Source organism: Schistocerca nitens, chromosome 4 (genome assembly GCF_023898315.1).
Source record: "Schistocerca nitens isolate TAMUIC-IGC-003100 chromosome 4, iqSchNite1.1, whole genome shotgun sequence".
Taxonomy (NCBI): Eukaryota; Metazoa; Arthropoda; class Insecta; order Orthoptera; family Acrididae; genus Schistocerca; species Schistocerca nitens.
The window spans coordinates 545,099,089-545,125,782 of NC_064617.1; the positions used below are offsets into that span (position 1 = coordinate 545,099,089).

Sequence of the window (26,694 nt, forward strand, 5' to 3'; positions counted from 1 at the left end):
AACAAATTCCACCCCGACATTAACCCCATAAAAAATAAAAAATAAATAAATAAAAAAAAAACTTTATCCAATCCGAGACAGTGAAGCTGTTGGCCATATATCTCGCAAAATATAGATTTCCACTCTTTTATACAAGTTATTTTCAAAGACAGATGAAATTATGGCATACACGTTCTTTTCACATCGCTAAAGTATCTTTACTTGTTGTGAAAGTCCTGTAACAGTATGACATAGGTTACATTTCCTCTAAATATTTACTCATCAGGTAGAAAAAAAAATCTGTTCTAATTTGTTACATCAGGCATCACAGGACTAGAACATTAAACTTATTTTTGGCTCATGATGGAATGCTAAGATCTACTTCTGTCACAGGATGCCTCCTCATTTTCGAACTCCGCGCAAAGTACCCAAATGCCTAGCAACATACCAAGGTAATAGCACAGAGAAGTTGGAAATGTCAGGTTTATGCTACATATCACTTTATAAATTCGGTAATACAACTGATTTTATTATGATGGTTGTCTCTCTCTCTCTCTCTCTCTCTATAGGTGGGAGATTGGAATTCCGTTAAAAGATATCGCCGCAACGAAAAAAGACGCCTGATTACCGATCCAAGTCAAGAATCATATCCGTGCTACCTACACAGGTAGCACCAGGTGGCGCTTCTTTGATATCAAATTGATAGCCTAATTAATTAAATTGATCATGAGAGACACTTTACACGGTGAGTAACTTTTTTTCCAGCAGTCGGAGTACACTCACCAGGTAGCTGAAATGGAAAACCCTGGAGGAAAAACAATGTTCTTTTCAGCGAACACTATCAAGAGTGGTTCAAGTGGCTCTGAGCACTATGCGACTTAACTTCTGAGGTCATCAGTCGCCTAGAACTTAGAACTAATTAAACCTAACTAACCTAAGGACATCACACACACCCAAGCCCGAGGCAGGATTCGAACCTGCGACCGTAGCGGTCACGCGGTTCCAGACTGAAGCGCCTTTAACCGCACGGCCACACCGGCCGGCCACTATCAAGAACAGACATTTAAAGCAGACCGCAGAATTCTACCACCGGCAACATACATTTTGCATAAGGACCGCACTCTTAAAAACACGTTCACAAGGATTATATTACTGTCACCCTGCATAAAAAGCTGTCTTGGTTCTACAGGCACACACACACACAAGAGTCGCTAATAGTGTTATGCTTTCTGGTAGAAATGCTGTCTGCGATTTGGAATCAGGTCATCCATTCAGCCGCATACTTGTACTGGATCGTACAGAGATGTCTCTTAATCATTACAGCCACTGGCGAATCATATTTATGCCACTATCATATCTCAAAACGAGTCACCTTTTTTGAACCTACGTGCTACGGATCCCATACAGTTAAAACTCCAGCATGGTTTTTTAGGCCCTCTGCATCTTGTAACTGCTCCTCAGTCTCTGCCCCACCCTCCTTGCAGCTTTTTCCATGTGATCGTTCCAGTTTAAATCAGAACTAAACGGAAGTCGGAGAGCGCTATATCTAGGACCTTCTGCATCCCATGGAGAAACAGGACGAGCTGAATTAAAGCGACAGGACCATGTTTTGACCAATCAGTGGAAGTGGGGACACGTTGTCGTAGCTCCACCAACTGTGAACAATGTATAAGGTCAGCGCCAAATGAAGCCGTTTCCTCCAATACGAGGTAGTAAAAAAAGACACTACAAGCAGTTATGGCGGAGAAGATGAGCAAGACTCCACATCATACAGGAACTGGAAGAAGGATGAGGATCTTGCTACTGCATTGTGGTGTGTCTCCACATGACATATAGGTACTGCAGTCCAAAAGTGATACATGTCTCTCAGGGTACATTCATGTCTGTCATCCAAACATTCTCTCCCTCCTCGTTTCTTTTATACCGTCCAACAGAGAAAAACTATGAACTTTAAAAACTTCACTAACATCGCCCAGTAGATAATTCGACAAGATATTACCGCATCTCTGTCTTCTGATACATCGAAAACAAATACCATCTGCATGCTAGCATCGAGCATATGCAGCAATCCTATTAAACATACAGGTATTGGTTCAGTGGAGCAAATGGCTCGTGAGCGAAGTCGCTTCCACAGACCAGTGTGAAGTTTCGTCACCTGTACTGTAGGACGACCATATCCCACAGACTATTAATTGCAGTTGAGGTTCCCTGTCTCGTTGTTTGATACATTGTTTTTTCTGTTGTGACACATCCAAGCAGTGTATGACTACAGCTACATACACCACCATCATTTTGTTTTTTTCATCATGACTTCGAGGTCTGTATCAGGTACTAAACCAACATTAACTTGTCTCGATCCATTGGCCCTCACAAAAAACTGGACATCGCATCGTGTAAATTATGCTGCTACTGCTGCATCCACAACACACAAAGGATGATTGAAATATAAGACTGAGGCGGTGTTTCTTATTGAAAAAAAAAAATGCAGACGACATCACATCATATGGAAACTGGAAGAGTTTTACATCACTGGGGAGCATTTCCAAACAACTGTCTGACCTCTACACATAAAGTCATCTTTTGCAGTGAGGTGGCGGCCGCCGGTGGCCGAGCGGTTCTGGCGCTACAGTCTGGAACCGCGCGACCGCTACGGTCGCAGGTTCGAATCCTGCCTCGGGCATGGATGTGTGTGTTGTCCTTAGGTTAGTTAGGTTTAAGTAGTTCTAAGTTCTAGGGGACTTATGACCTCAGCAGTTGAGTCCCATAGTGCTCAGAGCCATTTGAACCATTTTTTGCAGTGAGGTGGTAGCAGACATCTAGGTGTTCCATTTCGATTGATCCCTCATATTGCAGTCATGTACGTGATCACTGTTTTGGTGCAGGCCCTCCCAAGAGGGCGTTGCCCCGCACCAGGACTCTCTATTCATCTCAAACAAATAATGTTAGTCAGTCAATATGTGGCAATCAACAGTGTACTATTGTATGGATGGGATGCAAAAGACACCGTCAATGTATTGTAATAGGCACCATAGTTGACAGTGTGATCAATTTTAGAAATTTTACACGTTTTTCCATAATTTGAACGCCACCAGCGTTCTTCCCAGTTTCTGTATCATTGCTAAACCACCCTTCCACTACTTTGCGATTACCACGTACTAGATTTCGAATGTAGATATATGACTGTGTAGTACACCCATTCATTGTTAATTCTCGAACATATATATACCAAAGGATACCAGACAGAATGCTATACCGATCTACATATTTCTAGCACTTCGATCATAGTGCATAATTTACGATTACGATTGCCCTTCTTTCCCTATATGGATGGGAGTCACAGAGCATTCTCGCATTCCTGAGATAAAGTTGGAGATTGAAAGATTTCCCTGCATTGTCTTTGACCCACTTCCCACCCCCTGCACCACTGTCATCGATTTAATTTGCAGCTCACCAGAAGCATAAGGCTACTACATACGCTAAATCCACATCTCATGAAGGAACAGGGCAAGCCGAGTCCGTAACTGCTGTTCAGCGAAGATTGTTCCGCGCCAGTCTTACTCACGGCGCCCATCTAAGTGCACATGGTCTTTCCAGATGGAGCTCTATGACAGACATAGTTTGAAACATTTTACGTAAATCAACTGCGCCATCAGTTCATGAGTTTTGTTCTAGTGTCTGGGGTCAGTAATAAGAAGGTATTTATAAGAGAGAAATGATCGTGGAACATAAACACATGCGTTCCTAAGGCTACGTGGTCCTGCACTTAAAACACGCTATAATGCTAGAGCAGTGCGTTTTTCGACCTATTAGTCGCATGGAATGCAATGCTGTTAATATTCCAAAGTAAGAAATATATTTCCAGTGCATGACATACATTCTCCCTTAAAGTTTCTCTACGATAAACTATGGTGACAAACTGTAAATTTATAAAATTATTACCTTGCGCATCAAACAAAACATCGATTCTTTGTAATACAAACACTACATAGCTTTCCAGAGACGTATGACGCCTGCTCTTTACGAAGTTCAAGCCCGATTACAGTACGGAAATTATGATACGTTCACAACAGCCCTATAAAACGATCGTTGCCAGCCTAAAATGCATACGAAGAAACAGTGACAACTTACAAGGAAATATACACCAAGATCAGTAGCCAGAGGGGATGTAACATACCCCAGATAATCACCGCCTCTGGTAACCTTCATCTTGCACACTGAAGTAATGGTCCCCGATGTTAGGCTGTGCTCCTCAAGAGCGGGATAATATTACCGTTTCGTCTTGACGTCTCTAGAGTGCCGTCTCTCTCCACTTGTAAGGTGTGTATATGTAGCATCAGTCGACTCTCCTCCTCCAGAACAGGCAATTTTATTGATTTCGCTCAGTACTCATTTCATGGTATTTGTCTCTAATTTTATGTGTTCTCAGTCAATTTTCGTAATTTTACTAGGTTTTTGCAATTTTACATATTTCATGGTACTTCCCACAATTTTTACGTATCTCACTTCAATTTTTGGAACTATACTAGCATTTCCACGAATTTTAAAAAATTTTATTTCATCTTCTACATTTTTCCACAGTTTTCCATATGTATATATTCATATTGCTGAGATACCTATGTGCTGTTTGATTTTCTACGAGAATATTTGCGCATCTTATAAACCAACCTTCTAAAAAATCATAAGACTTGCCCTCTCCGCGATGATTCACTTGCATGCATTCAGGATAGCACGAGCATGGGAAGTACAGTAACACTCGGTTCGTACGTATATGAAACTGAAGACTCGATTTACGTCCAAGGTGTGCAGAAGAGAAATGTACTATTTGGCTTACATCTCCGTTCTTCTAGAAGAGGGTACCGAAACAGGTTTTCGATCGATGGACATGTTTCATCACACTTGAGTTGAAAGTTCTCTAATGACTGTGGTATGAAGAGGTTTGTTGCTGATGATCGCAGGTAGATAATGCTCTAAGTCACACACAGAAGCCCCGAGAGAAAAACGAAAAAAAAAGTTCATAAATGAACTACAGCAACATCTCCCTGTCTCCCTCCCAACCGATCACTCCATCTAGTTTCTATCGCCCTTTATCGCAGATCCATGTCAATTTAGAGGCAGATGGCTCTCTTTTCCAGAAAAACATCAAAGACAGCAGTCAACTTGGGTGTATCACCATTACCTCAATAGACGTGCAGTAGAATGTTGTTAAAAAACCATACAGCAACTGCTTGTGAGGTATTTGTTAGCTGATACTGCATGGTTGTGATTGGTCGAAAGAACAGCGGAGCTCGTTGTAAATACTGATTTTTAGGGTTTGACACCTAAACAGTCCTGCCCAGTGTCAAACACGCGATACATTCTGTAATTGTATACTGAAGTCATCCAAGCTGGTAATACAACGCTCTTTAGCTAAGGATAAAAAATTATAAGGCGATTGCCGATAACTTTGGGGTCACACCTGGACTTGTGATCCGACACATATAAATTTATTACTCTACATTTGGTGGTCAACCATGTTCAAAATTCTGTTCCAACCGTCTTATCGCTTTCCACGAAAAATAACTGTTCCCGGTAGTTTCATGTCAACTTTTTTCTCATATTCCTCAAGCTGTACCATACTCGTTGCCTTGTATAAGAACTTTCCTGCACCAAACAGAAGACATGCTAGTACTTCTCATTCCTCCTCAATGTCCCCGCGTTTCGGCGTATTTTCCCTCAATCCATACGTATTTTCCGTCAATTTTCGCAACTTTATCGATTTTATCTCACGACAGAACTTAACTTTGGTAATCCGACAGGAAACGATGTTAACACTACGGTAAAGCCGCTGACTTTTAATAAGCAATCGGAGATTAATTTATGAGTAGCCCTCGTACCTACAGTTTATTCCATTCCGTGTGACAAAGATGAGCTGTTACGCCATAAAAATCCACTCTTAAAACTTTCCTAAATTTTTATAGAATATGATAAGTAGGATAGTGTCGAAACTGTTAAAGTTTGTGTTATAACACTTTATTGCTTGAGCACTCCGATTACTTTTAGAAAAAGATTGGTCGACGAGGAGAACGATCCCTTCAGCAATCATCGCATGCCCTTTATTTTTTCTTGATTTTCGGAGTTTCGTAACCGTCCTAGAATAAACCTGTGACGTTACAGTATTCTCACGAGTTACTCTCGCGAAATTTGTTATCGTAATTTCTTTGTGACACCAAAAATCTGCAACAATCATTTTGCGATTTGCAAGCGTCTGCTTGAATTTTTTGGGCTTATTGTCAGAATGAGTTCGCAGTCACTGTCTAGACTGTTCCTTATTATTAGAGTCCACGCACTGGACCCATGTCTCGTCCCCAGTCACGAATATATTCAGAAATTCCTCCTCCTTTTCGCGGTTACACTGATAGAGTGTCAAGGCCGGACCATCTTTCAGTTTTCTGAACATCAGTGATACACTTTTATATCCACTACGCATTAAAATTATTATAACCTAACCTACCTGGAACAGTGTTAAGGAAGATTAAGTTTGAAATCTGAGGCACATCGTCTGAAACTCTGTAAACTGCGAACCGACGTCTCGCACGCAGTTTCATCAAGATGTTGCACAAGTTGATCCTCACATCTAAATGTCTTTCTCGACCACTTTCATCATGCACATTTATGAGACCAGCCATGACTTTTCTGCTCCAGCCCGTCGCAACATTACCACTCATTACCGCATCCCTATATGCTGTTGTTGTTGTGGTCTTCAGTCCAGAGACTGGTTTGATGCAGCTCTCCATACTACCCTATCCTGTGCAAGCTTCTTCATCTCCAAGTACCTACTGCAAACTACATCCTTCTGAATCTGCTTACTGAATCTCGGTGGCAGTGAGTCGTTCTGCTTACAGGAAGCCAATAATAGAACGTACCTCACTGTTGGAGGGAGGAGCGATAACGCTCTCCGTTTCAGTGACACACGCCGACGAAAGAAACGGAGAGCAAACTGACGCTACGTGATTTTCAGTCTCTTGTTCCAACAACCCAAGAGTCATGAAGCTACAAGCATTTGTTTATTTTTAATAGCCAGTCGGAGATTAACTTATGAATAGTCCTCGTATTTCAGCGGGTAACAGGTTCGTCCGACGCACGCTGTGGTGGTTATAGGAGTTAATTAAGTAACGAACTCGTGGTCCAGGCCGTGAAGGCCCAAGGGTGTCAACCAACCCTGCGTCGTTATGTAGAAGAGATATGGAGGGGTATGTGGTAATCACGCAGCATTTCCCGCCATTTTCCCGACTTTTCAGACAGTGGGGCCGCTACTTTTAATTCGTAGCCCCTCAATTGGCACCATGAACTGAGTACAGTCCGTAGCAGTCTTCCCACCAAGGAAAGCTCCTTAGTAGTATCGGGAGTAGAACCAGGATCCCCTGCACGGTAGCCCTCTACGCTGACCAATCATCGACAGAGGCGGACATATAAGCTCACTAGCTAACCCTAATTGGTTGACGTATAGGTTTCTGCGAAATGCAATCTGCATGTGTTCAAAATAAACGTGACGTTAGTTGTGTAAACACATTTTGCTGCGCACAGTAGCTCCATCACTATGGTTAGCTGTATTTATGACGTAACCGCAACTTCTTAAAATGAACTACATTTCGTGTAAATCTTTCGATTGGACTTCCATTCGGCGGGTCGCATGATAGTGACCAGCGCTTGTACAGTGTACTAAAGTAGTGGTCGTTTTGAGCTTGAGCTGTTGCGTATGGATATGGGAGAAAGGATGGAAACCGATGCTGTAATAGACCCTGTTCAAAGTTCATCAATGAACTTAACTTTACCAAACAATGCATAGTTAACAGAGTCTTATGCCCTCATTCCATCGCACACTATGGAGGGCTTAGGTGCTAATCGCTGTGATCAGCAAGAGTAGACTGCGACTTCACGTCTCCTTGTTGACCAAATTCTGGCTGTCTTCAGACTGAACTTGTCTAAGTTGGTGCACATTATAGTAATATCCTGTACAAAAAGTTAAATCTGAGAAAATGTGAGTGAATTCTGCAACAAACAGGAAAGCACAAAGCATCACAAGTCTTCTACTGTAAACCGTCCGTGAAGTTCCAAGAATGATTGAATTCCTGTCGTATAAGCGACGCCAGCGCAGTAACGACGGTGGCAGTTGTGCTATCAACTGTAAATAACAAATGTGCAGTTGGCAGGTAATTTGTGAGCAGGCAGCGTTAAGCAGTGGACGTGTGACCACAGGGTGTCAACGTTGCTATCTCGCAAACTGCACTGTGGCAACGGGCTATATCTCTAATTACGTTATGAAGAAAATAAAAGCGTGTGCAAACTTAATTCTCGTACAAAAGCAACGACGGGTGGAAGCCTGTCACGACTTGACTGAAATGCAAAACGCGGAATAAATCATCACGGGTGACGATACTTGGTGTTATCAATATGAAGTTACCACAAAACGACAGAGTACAGTTGGGTCTCTGATGGCTCGCCAAGACCGAAGAAGGTGAAAACGTGCAAGTTGAACAACGTCCCAAAGAAGGACTTTTCTGACGGTTTCACATGCTTGTATGAAATCTCTGAGCGTTGTACTCATGTTAGGAGAGACTATGTAGAACACCTGAAGCACTAAACCACCATCTCATCTTTTCCATATTTTTTATTAAGGCTCGGATCTATTTGAACTGATTGGAATTTCTAAAATAAACATAGGAGAAAGAAAAGAAAGACACACACCTGCTTATACTAAATTAAAAATTTATGGCATGAATGAAAGTCTTTCATATTTTTGATTGCATATCTGTTGTGCACAATGTGGTAAGAATGTCCAGAACACCTTCGAGATGTTTTGAGTTCAGTCAGCACTTTCTTTTCATTACGAATCTGTACGAATACTATTTTATGCCAGTAGTTCTGTAGTGAGCTAGCTTTGTAGTGTGGTGTTGCTCCATGCGATTGGGAAGACCGAAGACTATATTTACCAAAGTATGCAGTCCTATAGCAGTAATACCAACAACTATAACATATTAATTGTTTAATGCCATGAAGTGTGGGTCCAGTCCGAAGTTTGGTTTCATGTGGCTCTCTACGCTAGTCTATTCTGTGCCAGCCTTTTTGTTTCTGCATAACCACTGCGACCTCCGTTTATTTGAACCTGCCTACTGTAGTCACCCATTGGACTCTCTCTGCAATTTTTACTTCCCCTCCCCCCTCCCTCCCCCCCCCCCCCCCACACACACAGACACAAACTTTCCTTCAGTACCAAATTAGTGGTACCCTATCGAGCAATCCCTTATTTTTCTCAAGTTCTGCCATAAATTCCCTTACTTCCCAGTTTGATTAAGTAGCTGCAAAAAATGGTTCAAATGGCTCTGAGCACTATGGGACTTAATATCTGAGGTCATCATTCCCCTACAAAGAACTACTTAAACCTAACTAACCTAAGAACATCACACACATCCATGACTGAGGCAGGATTCGAACCTGCGACCGTAGCAGTCGAGCGGTTCCGGACTGAAGGGCCTAGAACCGCTCGGCCACCGCGGCCGGCTCAGTGACTGCAACTCGAGTAATTAAAAGTGGTATGATTTCAAAAAGATAATAAAACTATGCTGACTCCCAATTTTGGCTTTCCAGCCGACACTGCGTGTGAGTTACATTAATTGAATACTCGAGTGGATGGTTGTTATTCCTTTAACGCCAGAATTATCTGCACGGTGTGGCATCACATGGTACGGAATCGCCCGCGCGAACGAGTTCCGCTGTACACGGAAATAATGTGTCAGCAAGCGGATGCAACACGAAAGTATAGTTGAGTCGGACTAAGTTTATCCCTGACAACTGCAGTGACCTGGGCAAAGCAGTTTCGCGGGCCTACTTGGAACAGTAACTTAGCGCGATTTTGTAAACGTCTCCATGGCAATGTCTCAGTGTTGTCACAGCTCTGTAGACGATTACTGTTTTCGACTGCCGTTGAAAGCTGGCAATAGCGCTGTGAGCTATCATGGATTTTCTAAGCCGTCTCGACTATAGACGAGATGAAATAACGTACATAATTCTCATCCCGCATTTGGATCCGAGTTTTGAACCGGCACTGGTGAAGTTATTAATGCATATTTCTTTTGATTATTATTGTTTAACTTATAAATTATTACATATTATTACTTCTTACATGAAACATAGAATTAATTTTACTTAACAAAATCGAGAACTTGTTTTATCACATCCCAGTTTTGAAAAGGAACTTTGAGCTATGCTAAAAAAAAAAAAAAAAAAAGAAAAAAGTAAGTCCATGTTATGTGGTGGGCCATGGAATAACTATTTTTCCTGCGGGGAATATTTATTTTCCCAATTTTTTTATATCATTGTGATATATAAACGATCTGCTCTAGTTACAGTTCCATTATTTCGTTCGATTACCAGTAGACGGTCTAGAAATAGAAGCAAATAAAATGAATTATAACTGAAATTGATTTCGACAAAGATGTGTCACCCAAAACAGGAGAGAAAGATGGAATGAATTTAAGTTTTGATTGGCTGTGTCCAGTTTTGGAACTACGTTCATGCGCCCTCTTGTTGCGATTTGTATATCTTACGTTCATTGAGTTTACGTTCTACAAGATCCCGCGTGGTTTTACAGAGAAACAAAGACGGGGTGTGCCTCGGCTGTTTTGGAAGTAACAAGGCCACAAAAAAATTAAAAAATATAAGAAAAAAAGAGAGAAAACCGTGTGCAAACAAATGGCTAAGCCGCGCGGGATCAGCCGAGCGTTCTCAGGCGCTGCAGTCATGGACTGTGCGGCTGGTCCCGGCGGAGGTTCGAGTCCTCCCTCGGGCGTGGGTGTATGTGTGTTTGTCCTTAGGATAATTTAGGTTAAGTAGTGTGTAAGCTTAGGGACTAATGACCTTAGCAGTTAAGTCCCATAAGATTTCACACACGTTTGAACATTTGAGAAGTGGCTAATACAAGAAAAGAAATCACCCACGTTCCCTCACTTAACCAGCTAGGAGCCGTTGATTTCCACAGTTATCTAAGAATGGATGCATCATACGTTTGGAAACTGCTGAACATCATCAAACGGTTCTTAACGAAAAAGTATACAGTCATGAGAGTGTAACCTGCGAGGAGAGGCTGTTAGTCACAATATGGTTTCTAGCCACTCGCAGAAAGTGCAGACGTATCCTCTCAATTATTAACTAAAATGATTCCTGAATCGTACAACGAGATTCATAACTGATTGAGGAAATACATCAAACTAAAGCAAAATAAATAAAACAAAAGACGTTCATGTAAACGTTATTAATTTATTTATGTATATAGCATAAAAGATGACCTGTAAGTTTAAGAAACTCATTTCAGATTCGAAGAAGAAAGAAAACACATGGCGATGGCGCACATAATTTAATAAAAACAATGTCAAACACATAACAAATGAAGCATTTAGCAGCGGTAATAAAATTACTTTGCCAGCCGAAGTGGCCGTGCGGTTAAAGGCGCTGCAGTCTGGAACCGCAAGACCGCTACGGTCGCAGGTTCGGATCCTGCCTCGGGCATGGATGTTTGTGATGTCCTTAGGTTAGTTAGGTTTAACTAGTTCTAAGTTCTAGGGGACTAATGACCTCAGCAGTTGAGTCCCATAGTGCTCAGAGCCATTTGAACCATTTTTTAAAATTACTTTGCTCTCAATAGCAGAGGGCTTAGATATAGGCTGGGCTTTTTTAACACTTATAAAAATGAAGCAAGTATATTTTATGAATTAATCTCCATTGAATGTCAATATTTCGATCTTCAGATTTCATTTCTGATATGTATCAGAAATAAAACCTAAAAACAGAAATACGGAAGATCGACGGACTTTTATTCTATGCACCACATGAAACCACTATGGAGTCGTTAAAAAATTTAAAAATGCTTCATTTCTTGCATGTGTATTGCTATACTCCTCGTACGACGTGTCCCACAAACATCTGCAGTCTTAAAATTTCTCCAGAAACTCTGTCCTTAAGGTTTTGTTTGCCTCGCACCCTGTCATGTGTATCAGAACAGCATTTAATCCCGTGCACGTTGACAAAAGACGAGAACTTCTGTAGGGCAGCGCAACACCAGTTTGTAGGGTGGAGTGCTGACGGCGGTCAGCTGTCGGGTGGTCCTACCCGGCCGACATCTCGACAAGGAAAGTTCGTCGGTCGGCCAGTCAAAACGTCTACATACGTCCAATTTGTCGGTCGGTCGATTGGTGCGCGTGCAGTCCCTTTAGGAACAATTGTTATCGGTGACCATCGTGTAACGGTCCGAAATTAAGGCACGCTTTCATTGGTGTCTCTTATGAACGCCTTATAGCGAAAGTGAGCTATCATTGATTCGCCACATGACGGGTTGCATGCTCAAAGGGTTGAAGGAGAACGATTAAACATCTTGGATTAGGGGAGGACAGACAAAGAAATCGCCGGGTCCATAGCAAATGATCTTCTTGGTATTTCCTGAGGTGATTTAGGGAAACTGGAAAACATAAATCTGGATGGCCCGAAGGAGACTTAAACCGCTGTCCTCTTTAATGGAAGTTCACACTGTCGAACGGCGCATAATGAAACGATCAGCTTCTAATGCGTTCATACTTGACGCTTCGTGCCCCTCAACGGCTGAATATACAGGGTGATACACACATGCTTGGAATGACATGGGGTTTTATTAGAAATCCCTCCCCCTCCCCCCCCCCCCAAAAAAAAAACAGAGTTCACAAGCTGTCCGACAGGTGGCGCTGGACAGCAAAACGTCAGTAACTGCTACCGTGACGGGTGAGAGGTACGCCGATATGTTACAGAATCGCATCATCCCCAGCCTGGCTGATAGACACCTGCTGGAACGTACGATTTTTCTGCAGGATGGCGCTCCACCCCATATTGCTAGACGCGTGAAAGATCTCTTGCGCCCGTCGTTTGGTGATGATCGTGTGCTCAGCCGCCACTTTCGTCATGCTTGGTCTCCCAGGTCGTCCCCAGACCTCAATCCGTGCGATTATTGGCTTTGGGGTTACCTGAAGTCGCAAGTGTATCGTGATCGACCGACATCTCTAGGGATGCTGAAAGACAACATCCGACGTCATTGCCTCACCATAACTCCGGACATGCTTTACAATGTTGTTCACAACATTATTCCTCGACTACAGCTATTGTTGAGGAATGATGGTGGACATATTGAGCATTTTCTGTAAAGAACATCATCTTTGCTTTGTCTTACTTTGTTATGCTAATTATTGCTATTCTGATGAGATGAAGCGCCATCTGTCGGACATTCTTGAACTTTTGTATATCTTTGGTTCTAATAAAACCCCATGTCATTCCAAGCATATGTGTCAATTTTACCTCTCTATCTACATTATCCCGCGATTTATTCAGTTTTCAAATTTATACTGACTTTTTGATCACCCGGTACTTACTTTTAGATGAGTGTAGGTCCGCAACGCTGTAAAGTGATAGCTAGTTTTTGTGTGGACAAACTCCGTCGGAAAACAGACGTGTCTTGTTTTTTCTATTGGTGCCAGTCTCTCAGTGAAATGCTGGCTGTGCTTTCCAAATAGTGTAGCTAGCTCTTTTTACCCTAAAAGAATCTCTCTTGTCCGGGATTTCCGGCCTCAGATGAACCCGCGCGGAAAGTCCGAAGCCCCAAGTAACAGCCGATACCGGTCTGAGGAGGCTGGAGGAGAAAGCGAAAGTTGGCAACGGTGCGCCGCGCGGTAGCCGCGCGCACGTTGGCAGCCTTGCAGCCGGGTCAGCTGTGCGACGCGGCGGCAGCCATGCTGTTCAGTGCGGGAGGCAGCCTCCTCACGGCAGTCGGTGTGCGGCTGTTGTTCTGTCGAGTAGTGTTGACAAAAGTGCGTGAGCGCGCGCGCACACTCCGCGTCGCGTGAGAACGCGCAGGCCGTGCGTGCGGGGAGCACGTGGCGGGGATCCGTAACTCACCTCGAGCCGTGCACTCTGCGATCCTTGGCGCGCCGCGGGGATGGAGGGCCTCAGACTAGCTATTCAGTGAGTTCTTACTTTTAGCTAAGAATTATACTGCACCAGTATTGTAGCTTTACGATGTGTATGCCGTGGATTGTACTAGAAACGGCTGATAAGCCTATCTCGTGATATTTTTGGCGAAACCAAACTGACGAAAACAGCAGTGCATTTTTCTAATATCAGAGTATTAGACTTCGTCTTAAAAGTAAATGTTCAAATCTGGCCTCATAGCAGTACTCTCAACACAGAACAGCAACTGGATCAGTCACCATGTAAAAATAACTAATCTTTCCTGTGAACTGAACTGTGTATTTTGCGTACAGTGAAGCATGAACAACAATTATATTTTCCCTCTAATTCGATACGAGGGACAAATGATTTAGGTTCCTATTTCATAAGTACCATGGAGCCTAAACTGACTATTGCAGGATACGGCTATTCTGTGATGAAAAGAGACATAATTATAAAGTTTTGGAAATCAAAGTTAAGTCTAGAACCAAAACAATTTGTCGTCGCAACCCATACAAAAGCTAAAAAGTGGCAATATTTGTTGTGTGTGTGATTGGATAGCTTGAAGTTTAGAGATGCAGTGTAGGGGGAAATGGAAATGAGCATCAAATAGATCGAAAGAGTGAAGACTGTGAAAATAAATAGGGCATTTTGTTGCCGATTTGTTTTTTTTTCCCTTCTGAACTTCATTTCTGTGCAAAATTGTTATTGTTTACGAGTGGCTCGTTTTGCTATACATTACGGATACTACCGAAAAAACCTTGTATGATACTCCTGAGTAAAGAAATAGGCTGTGCTGTAAAATTTTATGTTTACTGAGTTTAAATGCTGCCATGTGCAATATGATCATCACACTTAATTGGTGTCCTATATGTTGTCACGCTTCCACATGCACTAGCGACTATTGTCGGCTGGTTACAGTCATTGTCGTTACGCTTTTTATTCTTTTGCCCGCGTGGCACGCTGCAGCCGGATACGGGAGCGCAGTCGAGTGCTATTTACCTGTATGGCGCGCCGTTTTTGTGCGCGGCGAAGCACGTAAAAAGTGGCAGAACGCCCGCCCCCCTGCACGCACACCCGGCGATATAAACGCTTGTCGATGTCACCGCACGCACGTGCGCAGTGCGACGTCCCGGAAAGGGCGCCGACGCCGCACCCTCGGAAAGACAATGGGCGTGCCTCTCGTGCTGTCCTGCGGCTGGTTAGCGCCGTGATTGCTGCTGAGTGTCTGGCGTCTCCTGGCCTTTGTTGTCTGCGCGTGCCTTGCCCGCCGCGTTTGTTTAGCTTCTCTCTTTTTTCCGACCGCAGCCAGCCAGTGCAGCTCTCTGCCTTGTCTGCTGCTCTACGCCATCTTTCACTCTCGCCATCAGCTGATGACAGTGCAGCGTCGATGTCGCTCTGTTACGAATTGTATCCCATTATCACCGCTGCTACCGCTTCCACGGGGTTTTGGCCCGCGCTGCGTCTATAAAATAGTTCTTTTCAATGAAACAGATAATAAGTTAATGTTTCTATGCCCGGCGCCAGTAGTCTGTATTGACTGCTACGATAAAGTGAATGGTACTTCGGCATATAAAATCAAATAACATCAACATAGTAACGCAATAGCGAAAACATGCAGCTTAGTATCCGTTCTCAAATTATGTTCGAGTCATATTTAATAAACAGAACGCAGAAAGTTAAGCTGAATATTCCAAACAATTTTTGAAGGAGAGAATATTTTAGTAACTGGGGAGAAGTCGCGAATAGAGCCCTACATAATTCAATTCTGGGTCCACTCCTATTACATATGTATGTGAATGACCTTCTAACTACCCTACCACAACAAAGGTCAAAATTTAATGATGATTGTGGTGTTGCTCACGCTGCTAAATACTGCATTTTCGGGCAACAACGAAGTTATTATGTGGCAGGTGTCATTAGAGCACAGTTAATAAAGTCATTTCATGTAATAATGAATAAACTAGGCACTCATCTTTTCGTGTTTCCCACGCTGGTCTCGTTGTAAAATCATGGCTCAATCGTCGAAAATCTAGGTGGTGATGATTCCAAGCTCGGATGCAAAGAGGCCTAGGTTTTACTCTGCTATATTCAAAAGTTTTATAGAAGTGTTTCACAAACCATTCTTGAAGATTACACCTTTGAAAGTTAGCACAATGGTAATGTAAAATAAAAAAAGGAATCAGCACTCCGAATTCAAGTTACACTTCTTTTTTATTGCTTTTGTTGCGATGGCACGTAACACACAAAACATCACTTCACAATACAAAACATACTTGAAAACATCTTCCTCACTGTTAAAGTTCACATTTTATAAACTGGCTACAATATGCGTCTTTCCAACATGACGTCCAACAGTCCGACTCTCTAACAACCAATAATCGCTTACGCGCCCAAAAATCAGTTACAAGTACGTCAAAGATCATAGTGACAAAAGAAAGTATACACACAAGAATAATATCATTGCAATATAAACATATCGATGAATCAAAGTACTTCTACATTAACGGAATCAAATCTGTATGTTGGCTCAGAAATTTGTCAACTACTTTACAGAAACACAGTAAAATATTACTGGTATCGAGAGGTTCAGGTGAGTTGTCGCAATGGTTACGTAATTCAAGTACCATTGCAACCTTCATCAAGCAGAACTGATACGTCTTGCAGACGATACTAGTCTTAAGTGGTTCTCTGAAAATGACTCCCCCTTATTTTTGAAGAAAAAACACTATTTTCAGTTCAGTAGGCTAAACAAATAGTCTTGCAAGCAACTAATGTAGCACACACGCTCAGTAAACAGGAGAGAATGTTCTTAAGTTTTGGGTATACATATTGATGAAAACTTGAATGAGAAGAAACATATTAACGAGCTGCTCAAACAATTAAACTCAGGTCCTTTTGCTTCATGCTAACCTTGCAAACAAACGAATCAACCTCCTAACATATTTGGAGTGGCCGTGCTACAGTCTGGAGCCAGCGGACCGCTACTGTCGCAGGTTCGAATCCTGCCTCTGGCATGGATGTGTGTGATGTCCTTAGGTTAGTTAGGTTTAAGTAGTTCTAAGTCTAGGGGACTGATGACCTCAGATGTTAAGTTCCATAGTGCTTAGAGCCATTTGAACCATTCCGCGTTCAGTCCGGAACCGTGGGACTGCTACGGTCGCAGGTTCGAATCCTGCCTCGGGCATGGATGTGTGTGATGTCCTTAGGTTAGTTAGGTTTAAGTAGTTCTAAGTTCTAGGAGACTGATGACCTAAGATGTTAAGTCCCATAGTGCTCAGAGCCATTTGAGCCATTCAGCGTTCGAAGTGTGTTAATTCCCGCCCTGAGGCCATAATCACACAGGAAACCTTTTCACATGAATTACCTGAGAACAAATGACAGCTCTGCCAATGCACTGTCCTTTTTGTACCTTGTGTATGCGATACTATCGCCATCTGTGCATGTGAATATCGGTCTCCCATTCCCATGACTTTCGTCACACCAGTGTAATTGTCTATAGTAAGTACACCTATGGCCTAATTGACGATAGTGATATGAATGTGCGAGACCCAGGAAGAGGTGAAACATTTTGCTACCCAGTGATTAATAACTATCCATTGCTAGATAGGAGCCACGCTACAGACTTCTCCATGCATTGCAGTTTCCGGTTGCACAGCTTACTCAATAATCGTTAGCTATTTTTCTGCGGCAAATACTTAAAAATTGCCGCCCCGTGAAATTTCGTATTACCGAATTTAGTCTGTAGTGTTTCCAAAAGCGAGGGTAAGATTCTTCGCAGGAATATTGTGATAAGCATTCTTGTTTCATACATCTGGGAAATACATGTGTCATTCGTACATGAGTAGTGATTGTGCTCTTGCAGTGATAAAATCAAAAACAAGGAAGCCTGATCAGACACTTTTGTTTTAACGCAGTTTTAAAAAAAATCAACATTCAAAAAGAGCGGATGAAAAATGGCGTAAGTGGAGCCACCAGGGTACGTATTTCCAAGAGAACTTCAGTTCCAGTTAAATTTCTGTGTCAGTTTCTACATGTAACAGAAACACTGCCGGAAAAAATAATTTCGTTAAGTTACATCCTTACGACCCGCTGATCGGTCGCAGAACGATTTCCCGCAAACTGCACTATAACTGCAAATGCAAATCTGTCACTTCTTCTTTTATTACTCTGTGGACGCCGATGTTCAATTCTAAAGCTACTAAGAATTCTTTTATATGAATGCGTGGTGTCTGTTCTTTGGGACATATAATTGATTCGCCTAGCTGGGCAATGGATCCACCTTATTCAGTGCGGATGCACAAGTACGTCCGACCTCCTTCGGGAATCTGAGTAGCAAGCATGGAGGAAATGGAAGGGGGCTGTGGATAGATGACACTCGGTGGGAGTGTGGGTCGGCCGTGAGGCGTACAAAGATATTCCGCACAGTTGTGAGAAACACTGTGTCCCCCTGTGTCCCGGGTGGCGCAGTGGTTAACGCACATGCCTAGTAAGCAGGAGGGCCCGGGTTCGAATCCCCGTCCGGCACACATTCCTACTCGTCGCCGCAGATGCCGCACAAAGTCCTGATGAAGCTAATATCACTAGTCCCTTCCCTTTCCGTTCCTTTCCTCCCTCCCCCTTCAAGAATTCTAACACATACACCTTCATAGGAAATTAAGTAAACAACATGGATTCTTTCGATACAAACTGTACTGTGAACACTAGACATAGAAAACCCTCCTCGAACACTGAAACGGAGAAGGTGTGAATTGTTCTGCGAGTTCATTGTATGACTTCTCGTTAAGTTTATGGATAAGGAAAGTGATACTTCTTGTCAGTAACTTAGCTGCTTGGAGTGTAGGAGTAATGAAGTTTCTTACACGGGCGGTCGCTGAATCCACCAGTGGTACTTCCACAGTCACATCAAACGAACGTTTATTTTTTTTATTTCTGTTTGACGTTACGTGGACACTGATTTAATATTCAAGTTTTTTAATAGTGTTTGTAATTGTTAAAACTATGGTAATGCTCTGCAGCGAGTAGGTAACACGCATGGTCAATGTCTTTCCAGATTAAAGATAAATGATAAATAAAAGTTTTATAAAGTAAAACACAAGCGTTTGTTCATTGTCGTGATTCCTGTACATTTCTTATACTTCTTGACAGAATCGTATTTATATATTCACATAACCATTCTGTATATCGAACGGTCATCTTCCGACCAGTGAGCAGTCTTCACGTCGCTGAGGACGATGTCTTCTTTTCCTTTTTTTAAAATAAATATAAATGACTGTAACTTTTAATTCAACTCTAATTGTATTACTGTAAGTCACATTTCAGAATATAGGAACGGCAAGGAGAGGGATGTAACGGAATTTAACGCGTGTGTCGTAATTGTTCTGAACCGTATTATAGGCGCTTTTTTCGTAAGAAGACTTCATCTAATTAAGTCGCAGACGAAATATATTTACGGAAAGAATAACTTCTTTGGTTTGAAAGTAGTATGTCAGGAATGTGGCTCTGTTCCTTAGTCAACCGTTAATGAGCCATAGCATGTTGATGACAATGGAAACGAAATTCGTTAGGAGATTAGGCAGTGGAAAAGTGTCTGCGGTAATGGAGGTCGTGGGGTATCGGGGTGGGACTGTGCTGTTGCGTTAATTCTCTCTCTCTGGACTGTCTGGCGTAAAAACTAAGCACATCTACCATAAGATTTTTCGTATGATGCCACAGATACAAATTCATTAAAGGACAGTTCCATTTTCCAAAATGGTTCAAATGGCTCTGAGCACTATGGGACTCAACATCTGTGGTCATCAGTCCCCTAGAACTTAGAACTACTTAAACCTAACTAACCTAACGACATCACATACATCCATACCCGAGGCAGGATTCGAACCTGCGACGTAGCAGTCGCGCGGTTCCGGACTGCGCGCCTAGAACCGCTAGACCACCGCGGCCGGCTCCATTTTCCACCTTGACTGTATTATGATGAGTTATTTATTTCACACCATCACCTGATGTTGGCCATGTGCTATTTTCAGGTGCTTACTCTTCTTCTTATTTTTATTCTTATTCTATCATGCATTAGGCTTTCCCTCAGCCCGTTGCAGCTACGCCTGGCCCTTCCATAGTTGTGCAGGTCTTCCAATGCATCATTACCCAAGATTCACTTCCATATAGTAATGTTGGTACTAACATAACTTTATAAAATTTTAGATATGTTTCTGTTCTTACTTTACGTTGGAGGGCTCTTATGATAGTGCCATTTAAGTAGTTAAATTTTTTAATTTTGTCTTTTTGATCTAGAATTCCCCTGTACGATAGCACGTTTCCCTGAAATTTGAATCTATCCTCCTGGAAATGGAAAAAAGAACACATTGACACCGGTGTGTCAGACCCACCATACTTGCTCCGGACACTGCGAGAGGGCTGTACAAGCAATGATCACACGCACGGCACAGCGGACACACCAGGAACCGCGGTGTTGGCCGTCGAATGGCGCAGCATTTGTGCACCGCCGCCGTCAGTGTCAGCCAGTTTGCCGTGGCATACGGAGCTCCATCGCAGTCTTTAACACTGGTAGCATGCCGCGACAGCGTGGACGTGAACCGTATGTGCAGTTGACGGACTTTGAGCGAGGGCGTATAGTGGGCATGCGGGAGGCCAGGTGGACGTACCGCCGAATTGCTCAACACGTGGGGCGTGAGGTCTCCACAGTACATCGATGTTGTCGCCAGTGGTCGGCGGAAGGTGCACGTGCCCGTCGACCTGGGACCGGACCGCAGCGACGCACGGATGCACGCCAAGACCGTAGGATCCTACGCAGTGCCGTAGGGGACCGCACCGCCACTTCCCAGCAAATTAGGGACACTGTTGCTCCTGGGGTATCGGCGAGGACCATTCGCAACCGTCTCCATGAAGCTGGGCTACGGTCCCGCACACCGTTAGGCCGTCTTCCGCTCACGCCCCAACATCGTGCAGCCCGCCTCCAGTGGTGTCGCGACAGGCGTGAATGGAGGGACGAATGGAGACGTGTCGTCTTCAGCGATGAGAGTCGCTTCTGCCTTGGTGCCAATGATGGTCGTATGCGTGTTTGGCGCCGTGCAGGTGAGCGCCACAATCAGGACTGCATACGACCGAGGCACACAGGGCCAACACCCGGCATCATGGTGTGGGGAGCGATCTCCTACACTGGCCGTACACCACTGGTGATCGTCGAGGGGACACTGAATAGTGCACGGTACATCCAAACCGTCATCGAACCCATCGTTCTACCATTCCTAGACCGGCAATGGAACTTGCTGTTCCAACAGGACAATGCACGTCCGCATGTATCCCGTGCCACCCAACGTGCTCTAGAAGGTGTAAGTCAACTACCCTGGCCAGCAAGATCTCCGGATCTGTCCCCCATTGAGCATGTTTGGGACTGGATGAAGCGTCGTCTCACGCGGTCTGCACGTCCAGCACGAACGCTGGTCCAACTGAGGCGCCAGGTGGAAATGGCATGGCAAGCCGTTCCACAGGACTACATCCAGCATCTCTACGATCGTCTCCATGGGAGAATAGCAGCCTGCATTGCTGCGAAAGGTGGATATACACTGTACTAGTGCCGACATTGTGCATGCTCTGTTGCCTGTGTCTATGTGCCTGTGGTTCTGTCAGTGTGATCATGTGATGTATCTGACCCCAGGAATGTGTCAATAAAGTTTCCCCTTCCTGGGACAATGAATTCACGGTGTTCTTATTTCAATTTCCAGGAGTGTATGTACTTGCTCTATAAGCTTGTTGTCTATAATTTTTTTTTCTTACTGGATTTTTTCGAAAGAATGCCATGGCTTTTGTTTTTTGTGTTGATATTGACTTATTATATATCTGGCAGGTTTGGTATAATTCGTAGGCAGCTCTCTGCAGTCCACCTTCATTATTTCAAATTAACACTTGCCTACTCTTATTTCCACAAGTTTACAGTCATCCGGTGTGGGTGTATACAATGTGCGTATGTAACTTTTGTCGGAAGGCTTTCGTAGGATCGTTAGCGTTTGTCTTCAAGCGTCAGCCAGCCATTTCCCTTTTTTTTTCTGTCCCTGTAACTCTCTACCATGGCTGAAACAAGCCTATGACCATGTATACTACCATTCTTTGCATACATTCAATATCCCCCATTAGACCTGTTTGGTGCAATTTGAGCAGTGTCATAGAATGAATCGCACGAGTGTTTTGTAAGCAATCTCCTGCACTTTTCCCAACGAAACGAAGTTTGCCCCATGCGTTACCTACAGTTAAATCTCTGTGAGTATTACATTTCATACCCCTAGAAATTGTTACATTAAGGTCTTTTTATTAGTTGACGGATTCCCGTTGTGACTCATTTACATTGTGAAAGGATACTAAGTGTTTTTTTCTTTCATTTTGTAATGTCCACAATTTTACATTTTTTAACATTTAGTGCAAGTTTACAATTTTTGTTGCACCACTTCGAAATCTTATCACGATCTGATTGAATATTTCAGGAGTGTTTTCCAGACAATAGTTCATTATAGATAACTGCATCCTCTGCGAGACACAACATTGTCTATCAGGTCATTATTATGCAGAACGAACAACGAAGGTTCCAACACGCTTCGCTCGGGGTACGCCTGAAGTTATTTCATGCTCCCTACCATGAAATCCTGAATCCTGTAAAAATTCTCTTTTGATACCCCGTATCTGTTACTCTAACTTATAAAGTCTGACGTACATGCCTTCTGCCTTTCAATCCCAGAACTCCATGCAAAAGCTCCTTTCACTGTGTTTCTGGTGCGCTGCGGTAGCTACAAAGGACCCCAAAATCCGTAGCGCGTCATGCGATACCTCCGCAGCGCTCCAGTGTACTCCGCTGCGGTGAAAACAGTTCTCCTTGCCCACCACCCTCACCCCACAGTCCTCTCTCCGAAAAATCGCGGGCTAGTCGGCGCCGTGCCGTGGAAACGCCGCAACATCGATTTCACTGCATTACCTGCCGCAAGGCTGCCAACTAAACGGCCAACACTTTGCTACCTTGTTGCAGTGCACTTTAACAGTGAGCCAGACAGTTAATTGCTGTCGTTGTTGTATACTGAAGCGTCAGTGCAGTTTGCGTCAAAGACTTCGGAAGACTAAAAAATTGCGAAGGTTTATCTTTTTCCTGTCAAATTCAGACTTTCGGAAAGATTCATCCGATTTCATAAGACTCTTTTTATGTTGAATGAAAACCGAAAATTACAGGGTTGATCGTCACTGTTCCCAAGTAATACATAATACCTGTCCTCCACCTTAGATATTATTAAAATTCCGTGAATTTTGGTACAAAGTTTTCGAAAAGCAATAACATGCAAAGTGGGGAGTATTTTGCTGACTTGTTAACGCCTTTTTTGCGTACCGAGGTAAACTTTATCTTTTCTTTGCTGCACAACGAGCCTTGCAACTATTCTTCACATATTTTCCCGTAAAGTTTGTGCGAAAAGTTTCCTACGAAAAGTAAATAATAGGTATTTGCCTTTTATGTAAACAAATACATCACTTTTTTTCTTTCCAGACAGTGCTGAATGCCCTTAAAATTGGAATATTTATTAAAAACTGTGTTGCGCAATTATTATGCGATTTAGAAGTTTGGGCATTAATTGTACGAGTACAGCAAAATACCATACAATCGCTTGTCGAGAACTTCTTTTAGATATTTCCTGCGGTTCAGGAAATATTTGGCGTTAAAGGTGCTTCAAAATATACTTGCTCTTCGGCAGCCGAGGTCTCTCAAGCACTTTCTTGTATTGATGCTTCCCTCAGAGTTAAGCCATTTCGAAACCTGCTCATGGAGAATTATTACCGTAATTTGGTCAGCGAGGGAGGAAAGGTGTAGCGTCAAGTTACTGATCACAAGACATTACAACAACGTCCTTGGTTACCTCGTGAAGGTCTGTTCAGTGTATCACGTATTTAGTGCAAGAAGCGACGTTGTTAGTGATCAGTCGAACTGGGACATTCATTACGTTCTGTGGCCACAGTTGTGCTATTCGTGAAGAGTGAGATCTGTGCCAGTTTTTTTTACCCTATATCCATAATGACCCATAATAGCACCAAACGGAACGCTACACACAGAACTAGCATTCGGGAGGACGACGGTTCAGACCCGCGTCCGGCTATCCTGATTTAGGTTTCCCGTGATTTCCCTAAATCGCATCAGGCAAATGCAGGGATGGTTCCTTTCAAAACGCCGACTTCATTCCCCGCCTTTCCCTAATCCGATGGGACTAATGACTTACTGTCTGGTCCCCTCCAACAAATCAGCCAACCAACCAAGAATTCTTATATTGTACCCAACGCTTACTGGCGAGTATTAAGTTTACTACTGGTATATGTCAAGATTGCAGGGTTTTGTAGGACCATCTTTTTTTTCTAAAATGCAGTATTATTAACTACTAATGTGGTTTATTACAAGTTACGTACACGGTTGTGGTTTTGATGGAAGTATTACTCAGAAAATCATTGACTATTGAAAATAAATAGTATCTCAATAATGTTTCATTTGAAACTCAAATGTCTGTGTTTGCCTAATTGGTCTCAGATATCAGCGTGTCAGTTTTGCTTTTTTTTTTAAAACATTTTGCACGATCCGGGGTGTTACAATCGATAATAGGTTGAAAATACAGAAGATTTAGTTTGTTACGTCCACCGGTACATCCGATGACATGATGTAAGACTCCCCGAGACAAATTTCAGACTCACTGTCTGTACATTTTCCGGGCCATAATGGGTAGTGATTTTAATTCACTGCAGTGCATCTCAAAGTAATCAATAAATATCTGATTGCATCCGACTGGCGTCTTGCACAAATAAACCACAGCCCACTCTGACTGTGGCCTGGCTCGCCCTCTCACGTCTAACTTTCGTCGGAAAGCGACCTCATTTACCATCACCGCAGCAGAAAATGTATTCGTGTGTTTTAGGAAGAATTAACATACTACCGTTCCAATATGTACAAAATTAACCTCTTACTTGTGCAGCTTTCCCAATCCCTTCGTTCGAAGACAAGTTCTCCCGGTAAACAGGTAATTATACACACAGAGGTCTGTTTCGATTCCAAACACTTATCTGATGCAGCCATGACAAATGCACCCATGGAGAACTGTATGTAGGTAGTTGCAACCCGCCAGCAACATACGCTAAGTTCATTCTACGTGGCTGGACCTAGTCGCAGTATCCGTTGTAAAATGCCTAACTGAGACAGTTATTGTAATACCATCTAATATCAAGTTCAATACTGTGTACAGGAAAATGAAATAATCACTGTTTTTTGTTTCACTTCTCCCTACTCCATTTTCTTCGTCACATGGTATTGCTCAGATAACCCAGAAACAGCATAATCATTTTACTGAGACCTGAAATCCCTTCAGTTTCTATTTAGTGATTCCAGTGTGCAGATCATGCAATACAGTTAACTTTACCTTGCGCAGTAAGAATCTACTTTCCCACCAGAAGTGTTCTGATCTAGATGTGAGACTATTTGCCGCGCGGGATTAGCCGAGCGGTCCAAGGCGCTGCATTCATGGACTGTGCGGCTGGTCCCGGCGGAGGTTAGAGTCCTCCCTCGGGAATGGTGTGTGTTTGTCCTTAGGATAATTTAGGTTAAGTAGTGTGTAAGCTTAGTGACTGATGAAGTTAGCAGTTAAGTACCATAAGATTTCATACACTTTTTTTTTTTTGTGAGACTATTTATCTACTGTTATTTATCGGTCTCCAAACTTTGATACTGCCTCTCTTCGCTCGCCCATTTCCCGCCCCCCCTTTCCTCCCCCAACTCCTCCTCCTTAACAAGGTGTTTTTGAGCGTAAGTCACAGTCGTCCATTAACACGATACACAGCAGTATTAAAAGGAAGACTTAGGATTTGGTCCTTAAAACGCGTGAACTGGTACTTGTTACTGTTGTTCCATGTCGTCACTTAATGTCATAATTCTGTACTTCTAGTGCCACTGACTGTTATAGTACTACAGCTTGAAAATTACAGTATTCGGAATCTGAAGTGAGGAATTCCATAAGTGGTTCTTGCCTTTATGACGTGTTACATAATTTAAGACACAAGAGATTAAGTTACATTTATAGCTCTTTACTCAATTCAACAACACCATTATTCTTATTTGAGTCAGAGTTTCGTTTCCGAGCATTTCTGCATTCGTGTCTGTTGAGGTAGCGTATAAACGAGAACAGTAAAACTGAACTGCAGTTGTAGCTCCTTGTAAGAGTAATACAAATTCCACGCATCTTGACGAAGAGATCGACTTGAGAACTTCTTTGCCGGCCGGTGTGGCCGTGCGGTTAAAGGCGCTTCAGTCTGGAACCGCGTGACCGCTACGGTCGCAGGTTCGAATCCTGCCTCGGGCATGGATGTGTGTGATGTCCTTAGGTTAGTTAGGTTTAATTAGTTCTAAGTTCTAGGCGACTGATGACCTCAGAAGTTGAGTCGCATAGTGCTCAGAGCCATTTGAACCATTTTTGAGAACTTCTTTCCTTGATATCCAAACTGTAATTTACGTCCCGGGGTTCTAAAGAAATGGCTACGGCAGATTAAAAACAATGGGACCTGGATCTGACGTTGGCGAGAGTTGGCTTCGCACACTGCCCCGCATACCTTCCGTCTCCCAGCGGCTTCCTCCCACTTCTCGGAGGTACTAACTTAAATCTTCCGCAGAACAAATATTGATCCACTGCCAAGAAAGTG

General features: G+C 43.1%; 1 protein-coding gene across 2 annotated transcripts in view; it reads left to right on the plus strand.

Annotated features, from left to right (window-relative positions):
- Positions 1–26,694, plus strand: part of LOC126251651 (tripartite motif-containing protein 2-like) — a 419,447-nt gene that overhangs the window by 128,927 nt on the left and 263,826 nt on the right. Inside the window, exon 1 of one of the 2 annotated variants that reach the window (XM_049952205.1) lies at positions 13,768–13,992. The exons of the other annotated variant lie outside the window; for it this stretch is intronic. Within the exon in view, the coding sequence (XP_049808162.1) occupies positions 13,967–13,992 (26 nt within the window). The 5' untranslated portion in view covers positions 13,768–13,966. Of the gene's footprint in view, positions 1–13,767; positions 13,993–26,694 lie in introns of those variants that run through there. 2 annotated transcript variants of the gene reach the window in all.